At 43.9% G+C, this 17,022-nt stretch overlaps 1 protein-coding gene across 1 annotated transcript in view; it reads right to left on the bottom strand.

Annotated features, from left to right (window-relative positions):
• Window positions 1–10,281, bottom strand: part of LOC138982738 (protein phosphatase 1 regulatory subunit 3B-like) — a 47,753-nt gene extending 37,472 nt beyond the window's left edge. The window contains exons 1-2 of the mRNA XM_070356069.1: window positions 10,109–10,281; window positions 93–194 (exon numbers count right to left, since the gene is read on the bottom strand). Of these exons, the coding sequence (XP_070212170.1) occupies window positions 93–194; window positions 10,109–10,139 (133 nt within the window). The 5' untranslated portion in view covers window positions 10,140–10,281. The remainder of the gene's footprint in view (window positions 1–92; window positions 195–10,108) is intronic.
• Between the last annotated feature and the right edge of the window lie 6,741 nt (window positions 10,282–17,022).

The raw sequence follows: 17,022 nt of genomic DNA, 5'->3' as shown, positions 1-17,022 counted from the left end.
TGAGCTCACTAAAAGCAAGGGCATTCACTCTTGTACGAATAAATACACAGGACAGAGTTATTTCCGGAGTTGGTCTATTTATTTGTTCTCACCTTCCTCTTCATCCTCTCTGCTGTCTTCAACCTTGACGTAGTTGCAGGTTCCGTTGGTGTTCTTGTCGTTGTTTATGTTGTACTTCTGTCTCGCCTCTTCTTCTGAAACACACAGACACACACAGACACACACAGACACACAGACACACACACACACACACACACACATACATACACACACACACACACACACACACACACACACACACACACACACACACACACACACACACACACACACACACACACACACCAGTGAAAATAGTTGCCCACCCGTTAATCAGCCACATATTAGTTATTCAGTCATACAGTGGTACCTGTTGTGTAAAGCCTCTCTGATGGAAGGACACCTTCCAATGAAGGGCACTAAAAGGGAATATATCTAACAACAAAAACGGTCTCAAATCGCCCCAAGAGCTATATCACACCGGGGACTGTGTTCCGCCTTATTTCAGCCGGGCTCGTTGTTCCTCCGTTTTCAGCCGGGCTTGGTGTCACACAAACGTAAGTGTCTGCACTAAAGTACAAACTATGTCTTCTAGAAAACTCACATCCGAAAACGGATGGTTACTGCACTAACCTAAGTGATTTGTCTCTCTATTGCTGATTTTTTTTTTTTATCTGACTAGGTTTAGTATGTGACCCGCATCGGCTTGAAATACTTACGGAATGTCGCTTTTTGGGCTCGCAAACTGATCAAAATGAATAAATGATAAGCAACAGTATCATGTTATGGCTTTTCTGTATCATAAATTTGTTCTATAGTTTCTTGCTGCTATGCTGATGCATTTTCCCGAACCTGCTTTAAGGCGTTGAGGTAAGAGAAGTAAAACCAAAACCCAGGCATGCGGCGCGCGTGTGTGTGCGAGTCGACTTTTCTTTTCCTTTGTATTATATTGACATCCATGTACATTTCAATGTTCTATTCGTTCCGCGCTGGACACCCATGTGTTCCGAGCTGGGACATCATATCAACTGAAAGTGCTCCGCGCTGGGACCACTTCTTAGATGAGATTCGCATTTCTTGTAGCCAAATTTAACGCGTTTTGAGGGATTTTCTCAACAGATGGAGGTGTCAGCTGTTACCCTGGATAGCTTTCTGGATATCAGCAGTGAAGTAGAGGTTGCCTCAAGCACAAGTGCAGCTGGTCTGCCACTGACGTCAACCCCTAAGCGGTCACAACCGGAACGTACTGGCCATCTTTGTCCGCATTGTGGAAAGAGCTACGGTAACACCAGAGCTTTAACAAGACATACACGACTGCACCATGAAGACAATTGTAGTGTTGAGTGCCAAATCTGCCACAAGCGCTAGAGAAGCGAGTAATTTGCACGCACATACAAACTCTGTCCACCTTAAAAACAAGCCATACTCTTGTTTTCAGTGCAACAAGAAATTTGCTGACAAGCGTAATGTCAACCCCAAGAGGCACAGGTGCACAGCTATAGATGCTCGGACCGCTTGTGAACATTGTTCCAAGACCTACAGCAGCAGAAAAAGCCTGCATGATCATGAAAAGCGCGTGCACTTTAATCTGGGGTATTCTTGTGCCAAATGTTCGGCACAGTTCAAGTTTCGAGCACAGCCAGGAAATGCACGATCTGACCTTGTGTACTAAGATGCCAGCGCTCATTGGTTAATAACAGGATATTCGATGATTACTTTCCCGTGGGTAGCTTCCCTTTTCTGCATACTATTTACATATGTTTTAGACCAATGAGCGCTGGTATGCATATTCGGTGCGGATGCATGAGTTTGACACCAAGTGGAAGTTAGCGGCTCCCAAACGAAGATTCGTCCAAATGATGGTTAATAACAACCTGCAGCGGACGGAAGCTGAAAATTAAAGGTACATACAGTTCAAACAATCATTCAACTGTATTTATTTGACCTTACACAGACTGTAGGAAGAGGCAAACCGTCTTGAACAATATTTTTTCCCCAGGAAGCGACTCCAAGAACACAGAAGACTCGAAGGTGAGTGACGTACCTTGTAGTCTTTCTGTGATAGTAGTAGTCCAGTGGACGATACCTTCCGCCTGTGCACGGTGACCGCTGGAAAGTCACGTGCAAACAGTCGTGACTCTACTGTGTTGGCAATTGAGTGGAGACCCATTTTCTGTTTATTCAACGACATTGCACGCAGAAGAGCACGGCGTTGAAACAGCTGAACACATGACAACAGAAAGCGTACCTGGAGAAAACTGTAATGACCCAGAAAAAGACGATCCTTTTGACACAGTTAAAGAGTATACTGGGGCAATCATGGACAGGCCATTGCAGCGTCGTCTCCGGGACAGGCACAGGAACAACACACATCACAGGGATTGTGACTAATGACAGCACAAAAGAACCGCTGTACATTTTCGAGACGGACGATCTTGTGCTTGTGTCCAACCCACAGATTGAATACAGCAATGAAGTAACATTCTGGTTCATCAAGCAGGGTTCCAAGTCCCCCCGCGGGTTAGGGGGAAGAATTTACCCGATGCTCCCCAGCATGTCGTAAGAGGCGACTAACGGATTCTGTTTCTCCTTTTACCCTTGTTAAGTGTTTCTTGTATAGAATATAGTCAATGTTTGTAAAGATTTTAGTCAAGCAGTATGTAAGAAATGTTAAGTCCTTTGTACTGGAAACTTGTATTCTCCCAGTAAGGTCATATATTGTACTACGTTGCAAGCCCCTGGAGCAATGTTTTGATTAGTGTTTTTGTGAACAAGAAACAATTGACAAGTGGCTCTATCCCACCCCCCCCCCCCCCTTTCCCCGTCGCGATATAACCTTGAACGGTTGAAAACGACGTTAAACACCAAATAAAGAAAGAAAGAAAAGGGTTCCAAGAACATGATTCCAGAGGAACTAGGCTACATGCACTGAGCGGCTCGCCTCGTGGAGACCAGTGGACAAATGGAACATACCACAACACCATCTACGGAAGGTTCAAGCAAGACAGAAGATCCTAATTGACTAGATCCGGTTCTACCTTGGTTAACGAACGTTTCACGATCGAACATGAAATCGTGTGTATTGTGAAAAACAATGGGCATTGAACGGACACTTATAGCCTCGTTCAGAGCGCGACACGTCTGACATGGTGTAATGTCAGTTTGAACGGACACTCTTATTCATGCAACTTTGTGTAAATGAACTATCGGCTTCGGTTTCGATATTTGAGTGTTCGAATTACCCTTCCCCAAATCCAGCCCAACTTGCAATGGGCATATTGCCTGAGCAATTATACCATTCTGATTCTGATTCTGATTCTCTCTCTCTCTTCTCGGTCTCGCCCCCCCCCTCCCTCTGCTGCTACTGTATCTTTCTATTTTGGCAGCAGACCATAAACTTATAACTTTGATGCTTGGAAATACCTTGAAAATCGAGAAAAAAAGTGATCTACAGCTGTTTTAAACATTTGGCAAACTTTACATCTTTCCTTGACACGTATCCGGGGTAAATGATAAACATGCAATGTGGTGGTGTTGCGTCTTTTGTTTTTGGTAAACAACAAAGTAGGACAAAATATGTAAATGTGGGGGGTGGGGGAGGGGGTGGGGGGGGGGGGGGTGTAGCTAAGTGATAACGGGTAGGTTCGGTCAAGGAGACGAAGTTAGCTTGACATGCATATGTAGACTATTTGTTTTTGCGTATTGCTTGACGACGTCAGGACTGGTGCAGGCGAACTCTGTTTGACCTTTTCTACCCCCCCGCCCCAACCCCTCTCATTTCCTTTCCGTGTCAAACCTGCTCCCGTTCCTGGATACACTCAAGGCTTCAGCTCTAAGACAAATGATAAACAAGTCTTACATTTGTATTTTTTTTCTTTTTTTCTATTTATTTATTATGTAAACTTATATTTTATTTTACCTCTCACCATGTTATAATAATCTTTTGAAAAGAAAGCATTTTTGTATGTCTGTGCAGATGTCGGAATTTTTGAAAACAATGCTTTTTATTGTTCTCTTTTACCAGTTAACAATATCGAGGAAGTCTGTCTGTGTGGGTTGTGTCTTCTTATTTGTGTCCTTTTTGTGTTTATTGTGTCATTTCACCCACTCAGATATTCTTACATCTTCGGAAACGACCAACATCAACATAAAATGCTTGTGGATAGCTTTTGCATAAACAACTGTAAAAATGATTCCCCCCCTCTCTCTCTCTCTCTCTCTTCCTCTCTCTCTCACTCTCTTTCTCTCTCTCTCTCTCTCTCTCTCTCTCTCACTCTCTCTCTCTCTCACACACTCTCTCTCTCTCTCTCACTCACTCTCTCTCTCTCACTCTCACTCTTATATAGTTATAGTAAAATAGTTTAGTCCCTCTTTAGGGCGAGGGCCAGATGCAAAAAAGCATATCTATGCTTATTCTTGTCACCCTCGAAAAATAAAGATTTGTCATTGTCATTGTCATTGTCTCTCACTCTCTTTCACTCTCTCTCTCTCACTCTCTCTCTCTCGCTCTCTCTCTCTCTCACTCTCTCTCTCTCTCTCTCTCTCAATCTCTCTCTCTCTCTCTTCAGCTCTAAGAAAAATGATAGTTCAGTGCACCTGTTATCACTCTAAATGAGTGTTAGTGCAGACGATATCACTCCACGTAACGTGCGCCGTGACCGGCGTGACACCCTAGTGCACTACCGGCACTGGTGGGTACAGGTCGAGGCTGTCTGGAGTGTCAAGGAAAACCTGATGGGAGGGACTGAGGAGCTGAGAGAAACTGTGCAGATATCGCAGAGCAAACCGGCTAAAGGTGCTATACAGGTGTGTGTGTGTGTGTGTGTGTGTGCGTGCAGGGCTGGACTAGGCTAAGAGGAGGGGGGGGGGGGGGTTGCCAGTGGTGGTCCAGGGGGATGTTCCCTCTGGCGGGGTCAAGGGGCAGAGCCCCTTGTGGGGGTCAGGGGGCAAAGCCCCCTGAAGCTGATGGGTAGGTCATATTCTGAGATAGGAAAATGGTCGCTCCTAGCATGAAACGGCATAAAATAAACAATAATAATAAAAAATAAAAAAAATAAGTGAGGTACATGTTTAGGCTAGGGGGGGGGGGGTTGCGCAACCCCCATAACCCCCCCGGTAGTCCGGCCCTGGCGTGCGTGCGTGCGTTTGTGCCTGCGTGTGTGCCTGCGTGAGTGCGGTGTCAGTTGGGGTGATTGTTAAGTTTTATGTTAGGCTTCACGTTCCTTTTCGACAAAGGAAACTTGAGCGAGACACGACATTGTGTAAGTAACAGTGATGATTTCCTAACTTGCCAATTGTAATTTTTATTTTGTGCACTGATAACAGCTGTTGAGTTTATGTGCACGCGCCTGACGGCAATAATAGTCTACACCTTTTTTTCAACGGCAAAGCGACCTTGACACGCTTCTCAGTAACAGTTGTGTTACCACTTCAGTTGGCTTACATGTATTTTTGTGGTTGTTAAAACAGAGCACGACACTTCTAGGTTCATGAATTGTGGTGTTGTGTTTCTCTTATATTTCCCCCTTCGCACCTTCACACCTTCGCACCTTCACACCTTCACAGATAGACTGCCAGCATTCCTACATCCAGAATCACAAACCACAAGCACACGGGAATGTTAGAAAATAAAACTAAATGTTGGACAAATCAAGACATTCACAAGTACATCGACACAATCAGCTTTAATCAATTCAACAGACATTTCCCAATCTGCACAGAATGGTGCCACACCATGCTATTGATGTTTTGAATCTTGACTGCTATGTCAGGGGCGGATCCAGAAACACGAGTAAAAAAGGAAAAAAACATGTCCCCGGACCCCCCTAGGAGCTGGCCTTTGTCTTCTAATGGCGGTTTTGGAAGGTAGTTGGGTAATTTGCTGGCTCAGGATGCACCAGATCGGCCAGTTTTCCTTCTTTTTAATCCAAATTTGTCTTCTTAAATTTACCTTTTTGAAGGTCCCCTAGGAAGTTTCTTGGCTCAGATTGCACCAGATTGCTCCATTTTTGCGTCCTCAACTAAACGCTACGCGTCGTCGTAATTTGGACCCCCCCCCCCCCCCTTAAAAATGATGTGATCCGCCCCTGTATGTGTCCAAGTGAAGAATGCTCTTTACCTCGTGATAACTTCAACACATCTGTGGTGCTGAACAGGAACGTGTACGCGGGAAGGACATAACACATAACACATTACACAAACACATTACACATTACACATTACACATAACACATAACACATAACACATAACACATAACACATACCACATTACACATTACACATAACACATTACACATTTCACATAACACATTACACATTGCACATAACACATAACACAGAAGACATAACACATAAGATAATTTATTTTCCTTTTTTTAAAATTTTTTTTTTTTTTTTTTTTTTTTTTTACAACACATTATACATTACATCACAGTTCACATCGCCACATACATACATACAACATAATTTATTTTCCATACAATTAAACAATGGATGGAAAAGTGGGGTTCATCTGCTCTTAAAACAACCTAACAACATATGACAACAACCCTAAACATAACAAGTCGCGTAAGGCGAAATTACAACATTTAGTCAAGCTGTCGAACTAACAGAATGAAACTGAACTCACTGCATTTTTACAGCAAGAGCGTATACTCGTAGCATCGTCAGTCCACCGCTCGATGCAATGGCAGTGAAATTGACAAGAAGAGCGGGGTAGTAGTTGCGCTGAGAAGGATAGCACGCTTTTCTTTATCTCTATTCTTTTTAACTTTCTGAGTGTGTTTTTAATCCAAACATATCACATCTATATGTTTTTGGAATCAGGAACCCAAAAGGAATAAGATGAAATTGTTTTTAAATCGATTTTGGAAATTTTATTTTAATAATAATTTTTGTATTTTTAATTTTCAGAGCTTGTTTTTAATCCAAATATAACATATTTATATGTTTTTGGAATCAGAAAATGATGAAGAATAAGATAAACGTAAATTTGGATCGTTTTAAAAACAATTTTTTTTTTTACAATTTTCAGATTTTTAATGACCAAAGTCATTAATTAATTCTTAAGCCACCAAGCTGAAATGCAATACCGAAGTCCGGCCTTCGTCGAAGATTGCTGGGCCAAAATTTCAATCAATTTGATTGAAAAATGAGGGTGTGACAGTGCCGCCTCAACTTTTACAAAAAGCCGGATATGACGTCATCAAAGATATTTATCGAAAAAAAGAAAAAAAACGTCCGGGGATATCATTCCCAGGAACTCTCATGTCAAATTTCATAAAGATCGGTCCAGTAGTTTGGTCTGAATCGCTCTACACACACACACACACACACACAGACAGACACACATACACACACACACACATACACAACGACCCTCGTCTCGATTCCCCCCTCTACGTTAAAACATTTAGTCAAAACTTGACTAAATGTAAAAACAATAAAACATTCGAAGTAAGAACACCCAAAGTAAGAACACCCAAGGGACTCCAGACAGGCACGCCCGCCCACATTCGTAGCACACACACACACACACACACACGCACGCACGCATACGCACTGCACGCACATACACACACACACACACACACACACACGCACGCACACACGCACGCACACACACGCACGCACGCACGCACACACACACACATGCACACACACACACCCAACAGCACATTAAACCTTCAACTGATCACACCGTATAGTCGTATACCATTGTACACACACGAGCACGTGCTTATGAGGTCATATACACGTGGTTTACATGCACACCGGGCGTCTTACAAATACTTTTTTTCCTTCTAATTGGAGCAAAGCATATATATATACCATGGTTATTTATATATATATATAGTGTTTCCCTTCACAGATATCCTCTTGGGGTTGTCAGATGAGGGTAGTCTCCCATGCCAACAGAAGCTACCATTCAGAGAATGGTTTGCTTCTTAGTTGGATACCATGGGTTGACAACTCTCGCCATCAGTACCACCTGACCACTGATGAGACACAATAGTGTCGAAACACGTGTCTGGTCTAGGTACAAATACAATGGTCCTCCTCAGGACTAGATTACCTTGCGATACGTCCCCCACAAAGGGACTTTGCTCTGTAAATCTCGGTCCCCCTTGAGGAGGGTCTGATGCTCCCAATAGGCTGTCTGTGAAGGGATACTTATTTCTCTCTCTTTCTCTGCTAAGAGATTTTAACAAATCTCGGAAGAAAGTCTCTGCTGACTTTCAATTGTTTCTTTCACTATTTCTGATGTTTTATAATGTGGTCACCGTGAAAGTTGCATCGCCTTTAAAGCGATCCAATTGAATAAAGCAGAAAACTTCTTCTTTACCAAGTCCTGTGTTGAACAGCAGTGAAAAGTTGACCGCTTTTCCTGTTTAACTTTTTCAAAATTAGATCTAATTTGTTCGCGTATCCATTTCTGGATCTGCAGGCTGGTACAGAGTTACCTCCCTTTAGGCTTTTTCAAATTTCCCTTGTTTTAACCTAATTTCTTGGTTAAAACTTGTCTAAAATTCTAAATTCTTTCTTAATAAATACCAATTCTACACTTTGGCCTTAAATCAAAGTGTTTCCCTTCACAGATATCCTCTTGGGGTTGTCAGATGAGGGTAGTCTCCCATGCCAACAGAAGCTACCATTCAGAGAATGGTTTGCTTCTTAGTTGGATACCATGGGTTGACAACTCTCGCCATCAGTACCACCTGACCACTGATGAGACACAATAGTGTCGAAACACGTGTCTGGTCTAGGTACAAATACAATGGTCCTCCTCAGGACTAGATTACCTTGCGATACGTCCCCCACAAAGGGACTTTGCTCTGTAAATCTCGGTCCCCCTTGAGGAGGGTCTGATGCTCCCAATAGGCTGTCTGTGAAGGGATACTTATTTCTCTCTTTCTCTGCTAAGAGATTTTAACAAATCTCGGAAGAAAGTCTCTGCTGACTTTCAATTGTTTCTTTCACTATTTCTGATGTTTTATATATATATATATATATATATATATATATAAATACATTTTATTCCATTTTCACAGTATGCATTCGTGATAAATGATACGTGTACGGTTTACCGACATAAATACTAGTTGCTTTACAATACCAAATAGTTTTAGACAGGCGTCGCTCATTGATGGATTAACTTGAAAGAGGCCAAGATTCTTACTAGGAGACGAAGTCACGTGATCAGTAGAAGTGTTGACGTGTATATCAAGATAAAGATTTAAAAAAAACACTCACCTAGGTGTTTTAAAAATCGGCCTGCCCTGTCACACACACACACACACACACACACACACAACAAAAACAAGAAATTCCTCCGAGGTAGGAAAAACACCCCCGTTGGTCAAAGGGAAATAACCATTCTCACTGCCACCAACTGAGAAGGTTATTTCCCTTTGACCATTAATATGTCCCTCAATAAGTCATTGTAGAATCTTAATCCACCAATAACTCCCTAACCGTGTGTTTGACTGGTCCCAATTTTTGTAAGGACCGTCTCAGGAATGTATAGAACCTGTTCACCAAGTTTGGTGACGATCGGTCCGTTCATTCTTGAGATCTATATGCGAACACAAACACACAAACACATGGAGCGAATCCTATACACACCCCTATACCGGGGGTGTAAAGACAAACAATTACATTTGATATTTTTTCAACAGCACGTACCTTGACTTCAATTTATCTTGTAAGGTGTGCACCACACACTCTCTTTGTTTGTTCTTGTGAACAATAGCCGGGGCCTTGGCGTGGGATTTGTTCAGAGTTAAAACACTGAAGCTAAAGATTATTATAGTTTTACGACCAAGGTACAAGGACGGGCGATGTTACAGTGACTTTGCCTCAACAGCTAGAGAATTAGACACGCACATTGCATGTGATCAGCTGAAGCTGAAAACTTTTAGATCGACAGAAAAGCCGGCAAACAAACAGACAGACACATTAAGTTGATTAACGACCAGACAGATACTGAGGAACAGATGAAACACAAGGGGCAGTTTCAGTCAGGTAAAACCCTAAACAGCCAAGAATCAGTGGAAAATAATTCACGTACCTTCCCCGAACGAAATTGCAGCAGCTTTCATCTTGCACAGCTGGCGGAACAACTTTTTCTTTCTTGTTCTCGTTTTTCTTCGGGGCACGAGCAGCCCGGCGCTAGACCCAAATCAGGCCAAGGTGAAGGACGTGGCTAAAAATAGGCCTTGCTCGTGCTACCTTGCTGCTCGCACAATGTTGAGCGGAGTGTACGAGGCGGGTTGAGAATACAGAACTGCTACCTGTTCTGACTCTTATCACCGTGACGTCACAAGTTCTCGTTTCTTCTCCGACCTCCTTTTTGGCAAGGCTTGCACAACGCTCTGCAATTTTTAGCAGAGAGAAAAAAAATATGAGCTTAATTTGACCCGCTTTCTTAAAAAATATGGATTTAAATTTTGACGGATTTCAGTAACGCTTGCTCAGCTTTGAAAAAAACCGATTAAATGTAACCAAATTTCTTCGCGATTATTGTGTGTGTTTTATTTTAAAGTTTAATAGTGATTTGCATTCTTTGGGTGGCTTTGTTCTCAAAAAAGCATGGTAGCCTTGGAACCAGTTCAAGAAAAAAATAGAGTTAAACAGAAATAGATCGTCTCGAAAGCCAGCTGATTATAGCTTGAGATACGCGTGAGGCAGCTTATATATATATGTCAAAAAGGAGACAAAATACAGAAACACTTGCCCTTTCTGTGGATTTTGTTTCAAGCAAAGTTTCTACAGTTACATAAAAAAAATTCCAAAACGTCTGTTGATGTGAAAGCACTTGAAACTCAGGATCACCGAAACATGAGCCAGTTCAAGTCTTGAAACAGCGTTCCTGCAGCAGTCTGTCGATCTACCCGCGTTGTGAGGTTCATACGTCGTCCCATTCAATCTGAGAATGTTCACTTGTTTCAGTACGCGACGTCCTTTCCACGGGGCTATTTTGAGAGATAGCCGTTTGTGCAATATGGTAAATCCCAAAGAGTCCCAGAGTTTATGTTAAACACTTAAAACTCCATTTGTGTGACAACATGTTGCAGCACTGTACGCTGCATGATGCTTCATAACAAACGAGACAAAGATCAAAGCCTAAAGACACAGTCCTTCCCCTTCAAAAAGAATCCAGCTCCATATCTCAGATCTGACCAGGCTAGGAAGAGTCATCCACTTGGTTACGTACCGAACATCAGCATCCAGACCGCTTCCCGAACATCATTTGATTTCGCAGACAGACAGAAGTGGCGTTTAGAAAATGATTCGTCAAATATTCCAACTCTGTATAGGAGTCAGGATGTTGGTGTTTAGTGTGTGTTTAGGTGTAAGGATGGCCGTATCACATGTAAAGGCCTGGAAGCCAATGCATAGCCCCTCCATAGGAGCCTAAATTGATGACGTCACTGCAATAAAGTCTGTGGACTCCATAAAGTCTCTTATTTCTAATGCATGGACCGCGCATAGAGCCTTATGTCGGCCATAAAGTTATAGCAGGCCCCTCCTTCCAATAAGAGTTATGGAACCCGCTATTGGAGCGTTTAAAATGGCGGCTCCTTTCATGCCGATTCAGGATGAGAAGAAATTTGAGAAGCAACCGGATCTTTCTTGACCGCCTACATCCACTGAATCGTTACGACGATGTGGAACTGTACAGAAAATTCCGCTTTCGTCGGCAGGACATTCTTGCAATCACGGGATGAACTGTAAGAGCAACTCGAACTGCCGAATCGAAAGGGTGCATTGCCGCCGGTTCTGCGGGTTATCTTGACTTTGGGTCAGTTTTTACGCGTGCGGATCTTTTCAAGATGTGTGTGGCGAACTGATCGCGGTACATAAGTAATAATGATAATAATAATAATAATACGGGAATGTATAACATCAAACACAGCATGCAGAACCAGCAAGAGAGTGACTTATACCTTTATGGCGAGGGTACCGGAATGGATATAGTTTCCAGCAAGTTTTATCAGGAGACGGGCTTTCCAAACTGTCTGCGGCAAATGGTGTACAACTGACCCGCCGCGAAGCATCACAAAGCTTGACGCATGCGCAGAGACACAGGATGACGGGGAATCCCTTCCACTATCTACGTGTTAAAAATAGAGCCGCTCTTAGCTATGGCAGGCACTATTTCAACTCATGCATGCGGACCGCTGAGTTCCATAGTGCGTTTCATAGCTATGCGCTCTACAGCGCTATGAAATCCTAAAAGTATGGAGGGGCTATACATTCGGCCCCTGCAGTACCTTGGCCTTTTCTCCCCCGATCGTTGTATGAAAAGCGGCAATGTTTGTTGAATTGCTCTCTAGCTCTGTATACTTGCTCATAACCATTTGAATGCTGACAATCAAAAGCATAATAATGTGTGCGCAATATACGGCGACGATGAACGGCGAAGCGGGAATTAAAAGGTGCTTTCCTTCTCTGTCATAAAACCAATCATATGCACAATCAGCGGGAATTAAAAGGTGCTTTCCTTCTCTGTCATAAAACCAATCATATGCACAATCAGCGGGAATTAAAAGGTACTTTCCTTCTCTGTCATAAAACCAATCATGTGCACAATCAGCGGGAATTAAAAGGTGCTTTCCTTCTCTGTCATAAAACCATTCATATGCACAATCAGCGGGAATTAAAAGGTACTTTCCTTCTCTGTCATAAAACCAATCATATGCACAATCAGCGGGAATTAAAAAGTGCTTTCCTTCTCTGTCATAAAACCAATCCCGATATGCACAATCAGCGGGAATTAAAAGGTGCTTTCCTTCTCTGTCATAAAACCAATCATATGCACAATCAGCGGGAATTAAAAGGTACTTTCCTTCTCTGTCATAAAACCAATCATATACACAATCAGCGGGAATTAAAAGGTACTTTCCTTCTCTGTCATAAAACCAATCATATGCACAATCAGCGGGAATTAAAAGGTGCTTTCCTTCTCTGTCATAAAACCAATCATATGCACAATCAGCGGGAATTAAAAGGTGCTTTCCTTCTCTGTCATAAAACCAATCATATGCACAATCAGCGGGAATTAAAAGGTGCTTTCCTTCTCTGTCATAAAACCAATCATATGCACAATCTCAAATCTGGCCAGGATTGTTTTTCCTCAAGTGATCAAAAAATGTTTGCACTTGGACGCATGCAAAACCTCTAAAGCCTAGGCGAGATTGTCTGTGTACTGCGTCGAGGTCTTTCTTTTGAATGTTGCGAAGCCCCAGTTTGTCGTGAAACAGTTTAAGCACAGCATCCTCACACTGGTCAGCAGTCTCAGTGTCCGGCTCAGAAAAAATGCTTGCACTTGGACGCATGCAAAACCTCTAAAGCCTAGGCGAGCTTGTTGTTGTTGTTGTTGTTGTTGTTGTTGTTGTTGTTGTTGTTGTTGTTGTTGTTGTTGTTGTTGTTGTTGTTGTTGTTGTTGTTGTTGTTGTTGTAGTTGGTGGTGATGGTGCTGTTGGTGTTGTTTTTGTTGGTGTTGTTGGTTGTAATTTGGCTTACTGAAATATTTTCGTCAATGATACGTGTGTCAAACTGACTGACTAGAATACGTCTGACTAGAAATAATAATGTCAAACCGCTCAAATAAATGCAGTGACAAAAAAATCCAGTAGGATGCAACTGCGCTGTTGATTGTTGGTATGTGTCCAAATACAAGGATGCACTGATTCCATGTACACGCCGGGACACGTCTGTGACAGTCAACATGATTCTATGTACACGCCGGGACACGTCTGTGACAGTCAACATGATTCCATGTACACGCCGGGACACGTCTGTGACAGTCAACATGATTCCATGTACACGCCGGGACACGTCTGTGACAGTCAACATGATTCCATGTACACGCCGGGACACGTCTGTGACAGTCAACATGATTCCATGTACACGCCGGGACACGTCTGTGACAGTCAACATGATTCCATGTAACGCCGGGACACGTCTGTGACAGTCAACATGATTCCGTGTAACGCCGGGACACGTCTGTGACAGTCAACATGATTCCATGTAACGCCGGGACACGTCTGTGACAGTCAACATGATTCCATGCAATGCCGGGACACGCCTGTGACAGTCAACATGATTCTGTGTGTGTGTAAAATACAATACCTTTAATAATGCCTGCGCACAGGTCACATTCTACATGCTGCATTTTGGGTTGTTGTTTTGTTAAGCCTTAGAAAATTCTAGTTTCGCAATCCCGGTTGGACGTGCTCCAAAAGGTCATGTCACATGTGTCAGTTTGGTAATCCGTTCAAGGTCCCGTTACACGGAGCGTAAACTCTACCGCTGCGGGAAACAAGGGTAGACACTGTCAAAAATGTGCACCCCAATGCAAAACAACAGCAAAAAACAAAGTCATTTGCCTACGAAAACAAGCGTGACAAAAGCACAGACAGGTTGTGTTGGTTTGAACAGCATGCTGCTACGCCAGACTGTCTGCGCAACCTTTTCTTCTGTTTACATGTTTTTGTTTGTTGTATTTTGCTTTGTTATGCGGACTTGTCCACTTTCGTTCAAACGCCCGTCACGTTTTCGTGTCATACGTGAGGAGATACATGTTAATGATTTGTCATCAATACGGGTAAACACGGTGTGTTGCAAGGTCCGTTTCTCATTAAAGTGTAACCCAAGTCTCCTCAAAAACAGGCAACCCCTTGCATCAGTCCCCTTTCGTTCTTATCTGCTTCCTCGTCAGCCCCTCCCTCCCCCCCCCCTACAAACACAACCTTATCTGCAACCTCCGATGTGGCTTAGGATCAAATTTCAAAGAGTGATCAGAAAAGGTCGTACCACTGAAGGACTTTTGGGAAGGGCTTTGGCCAAGGGGTGTGGGGCTTGGGGGTTTGGGTGCGTTGTTTGTCTTCAACGTCAGACAAGACTCAAAATGGAACCAGACCTCTACAATGACATGCAAATGACAGCAGTAACTACAGATTACGTCCTACGTACAGCACCTACGCAGATACTAAAACGGTAGCAATATACAACGGATATCATCTTCTTGGCGCTTGGTGGTCGTCGGCATAATACCAGGAAGAACGTGAAAGGTTGCGGACAATGCAACTGTGCCTCTATCTGTGTGTAGCGGCTGACAAAATATCGAATCATTCTCATGGCAAAGAACCATCTTGAAATGAACATCAAACCTTGAGTTACAGAAAAGAATAGAGAGACTTTTGAACACATGATGCGACTCGACAAAGCCATTCAGCTATAGTTACCAAAAAGAATAAAGAGACTTATTTCTACCAATACATGTATGCGACTCGACGTAGCATTTAGCCATTCATCTAATTACCCAAAAATACAGATACTTTTTTTCTACAATACATACATGTATGTAACACGACCTAGCATGTAACTGCTTACACAAATCATTTGAAGGGCTAGTGGCTACGATATGGTGATAGCTATGCAGGACTAGACGCGCAGAATACTAATAAACTTGACTTTAACACATGCCCATGAGTCGGATTTCATTATAAGAGTAGCCATGACAGTGTCCGTCTAAAAATATGATGTATACAAACAGACTAACATGACCTTAAAAAATGACTTTTAACACCACCCCCCCCCTCCCCCCTCCAAGAAACCAACAAAAAATCGTATTGGTAAGATAAGCCACGAGTTAGGTTGACAATGACTCATAGTGTTTTGCAGCAGCAGTAATTGAACGTGTTGCAACGTGCCGCCAGAGGCGGTTGACGGGAATCAATAGGTGTTTTTTTTCCATCTCCACGGCTCCTGTCTTACAACACAACATCACAAGGATGACACTCAGTGATCAAGCGCCCGTGTGGGGGTGACAGCAAAGATAAGACTTACTTGCAGTGACAACAACGTGGAGATCACAAGGATGACACTCAGTGATCAAGCGCCCGTGTGGGGGTGACAGCAAAGATAAGACTTCCTTGCAGTGACAACAACGCGGAGATCACAAGGATGACACTCAGTGATCAAACGCCCGTGTGGGGTTGATGATAATTAGTTTTAACGTCCTCTTAGAACCAATTGGCCTATCTTGGGACAGGTAGAGTTGATATGCTTTATGGGGGGACAGGACACTGGACAGACACGCAAACAGAGAACACATATGATCGTGTTATAGATCTGGAAGTCTGTTGTTGCGATATTTCAAAATGGGGATGGGAGAGAGAGAGAGAGGGGGGAGGCTGGGAGAGAGAGAGAGAGGGGGGAGGCTGGGAGAGAGAGAGGGAGGGGGGAGGCTGGGAGAGAGAGAGAGAGAGAGGGGGGAGGCTGGGAGAGAGAGAGAGAGAGGGGGGAGGCTGGGAGAGAGAGAGAGAGGGGGGAGGCTGGGAGAGAGAGAGGGAGGGGGGAGGCTGGGAGAGAGAGAGGGAGGGGGGAGGCTGGGAGAGAGAGAGAGAGAGAGGGGGGAGGCTGGGAGAGAGAGAGAGAGAGGGGGGAGGCTGGGAGAGAGAGAGAGAGGGGGGAGGCTGGGAGAGAGAGAGAGAGGGGGGAGGCTGGGAGAGAGAGAGGGAGGGGGGAGGCTGGGAGAGAGAGAGAGAGAGAGGGGGGAGGCTGGGAGAGAGAGAGAGAGAGAGGGGGGAGGCTGGGAGAGAGAGAGGGAGGGGGGAGGCTGGGAGAGAGAGAGAGAGAGAGGGGGGAGGCTGGGAGAGAGAGAGGGAGGGGGGAGGCTGGGAGAGAGAGAGAGAGAGAGGGGGGAGGCTGGGAGAGAGAGAGAGAGAGGGGGGAGGCTGGGAGAGAGAGAGAGAGGGGGGAGGCTGGGAGAGAGAGAGGGAGGGGGGAGGCTGGGAGAGAGAGAGAGAGAGAGGGGGGAGGCTGGGAGAGAGAGAGAGAGAGGGGGGAGGCTGGGAGAGAGAGAGAGAGAGAGGGGGGGGAGGCTGTGGGGGCTCTTGTTTTCGCAGTCTGTCACAGCGCTGAATAAGTTGGACGGACTTTTGGTTTGAACACAATTTTATTCAAAATACATGA

Source organism: Littorina saxatilis, linkage group LG12 (assembly GCF_037325665.1).
Source record: "Littorina saxatilis isolate snail1 linkage group LG12, US_GU_Lsax_2.0, whole genome shotgun sequence".
NCBI classification, from domain to species: domain Eukaryota; kingdom Metazoa; phylum Mollusca; class Gastropoda; order Littorinimorpha; family Littorinidae; genus Littorina; species Littorina saxatilis.
This window is presented reverse-complemented; position numbering and strand designations above follow the sequence as displayed.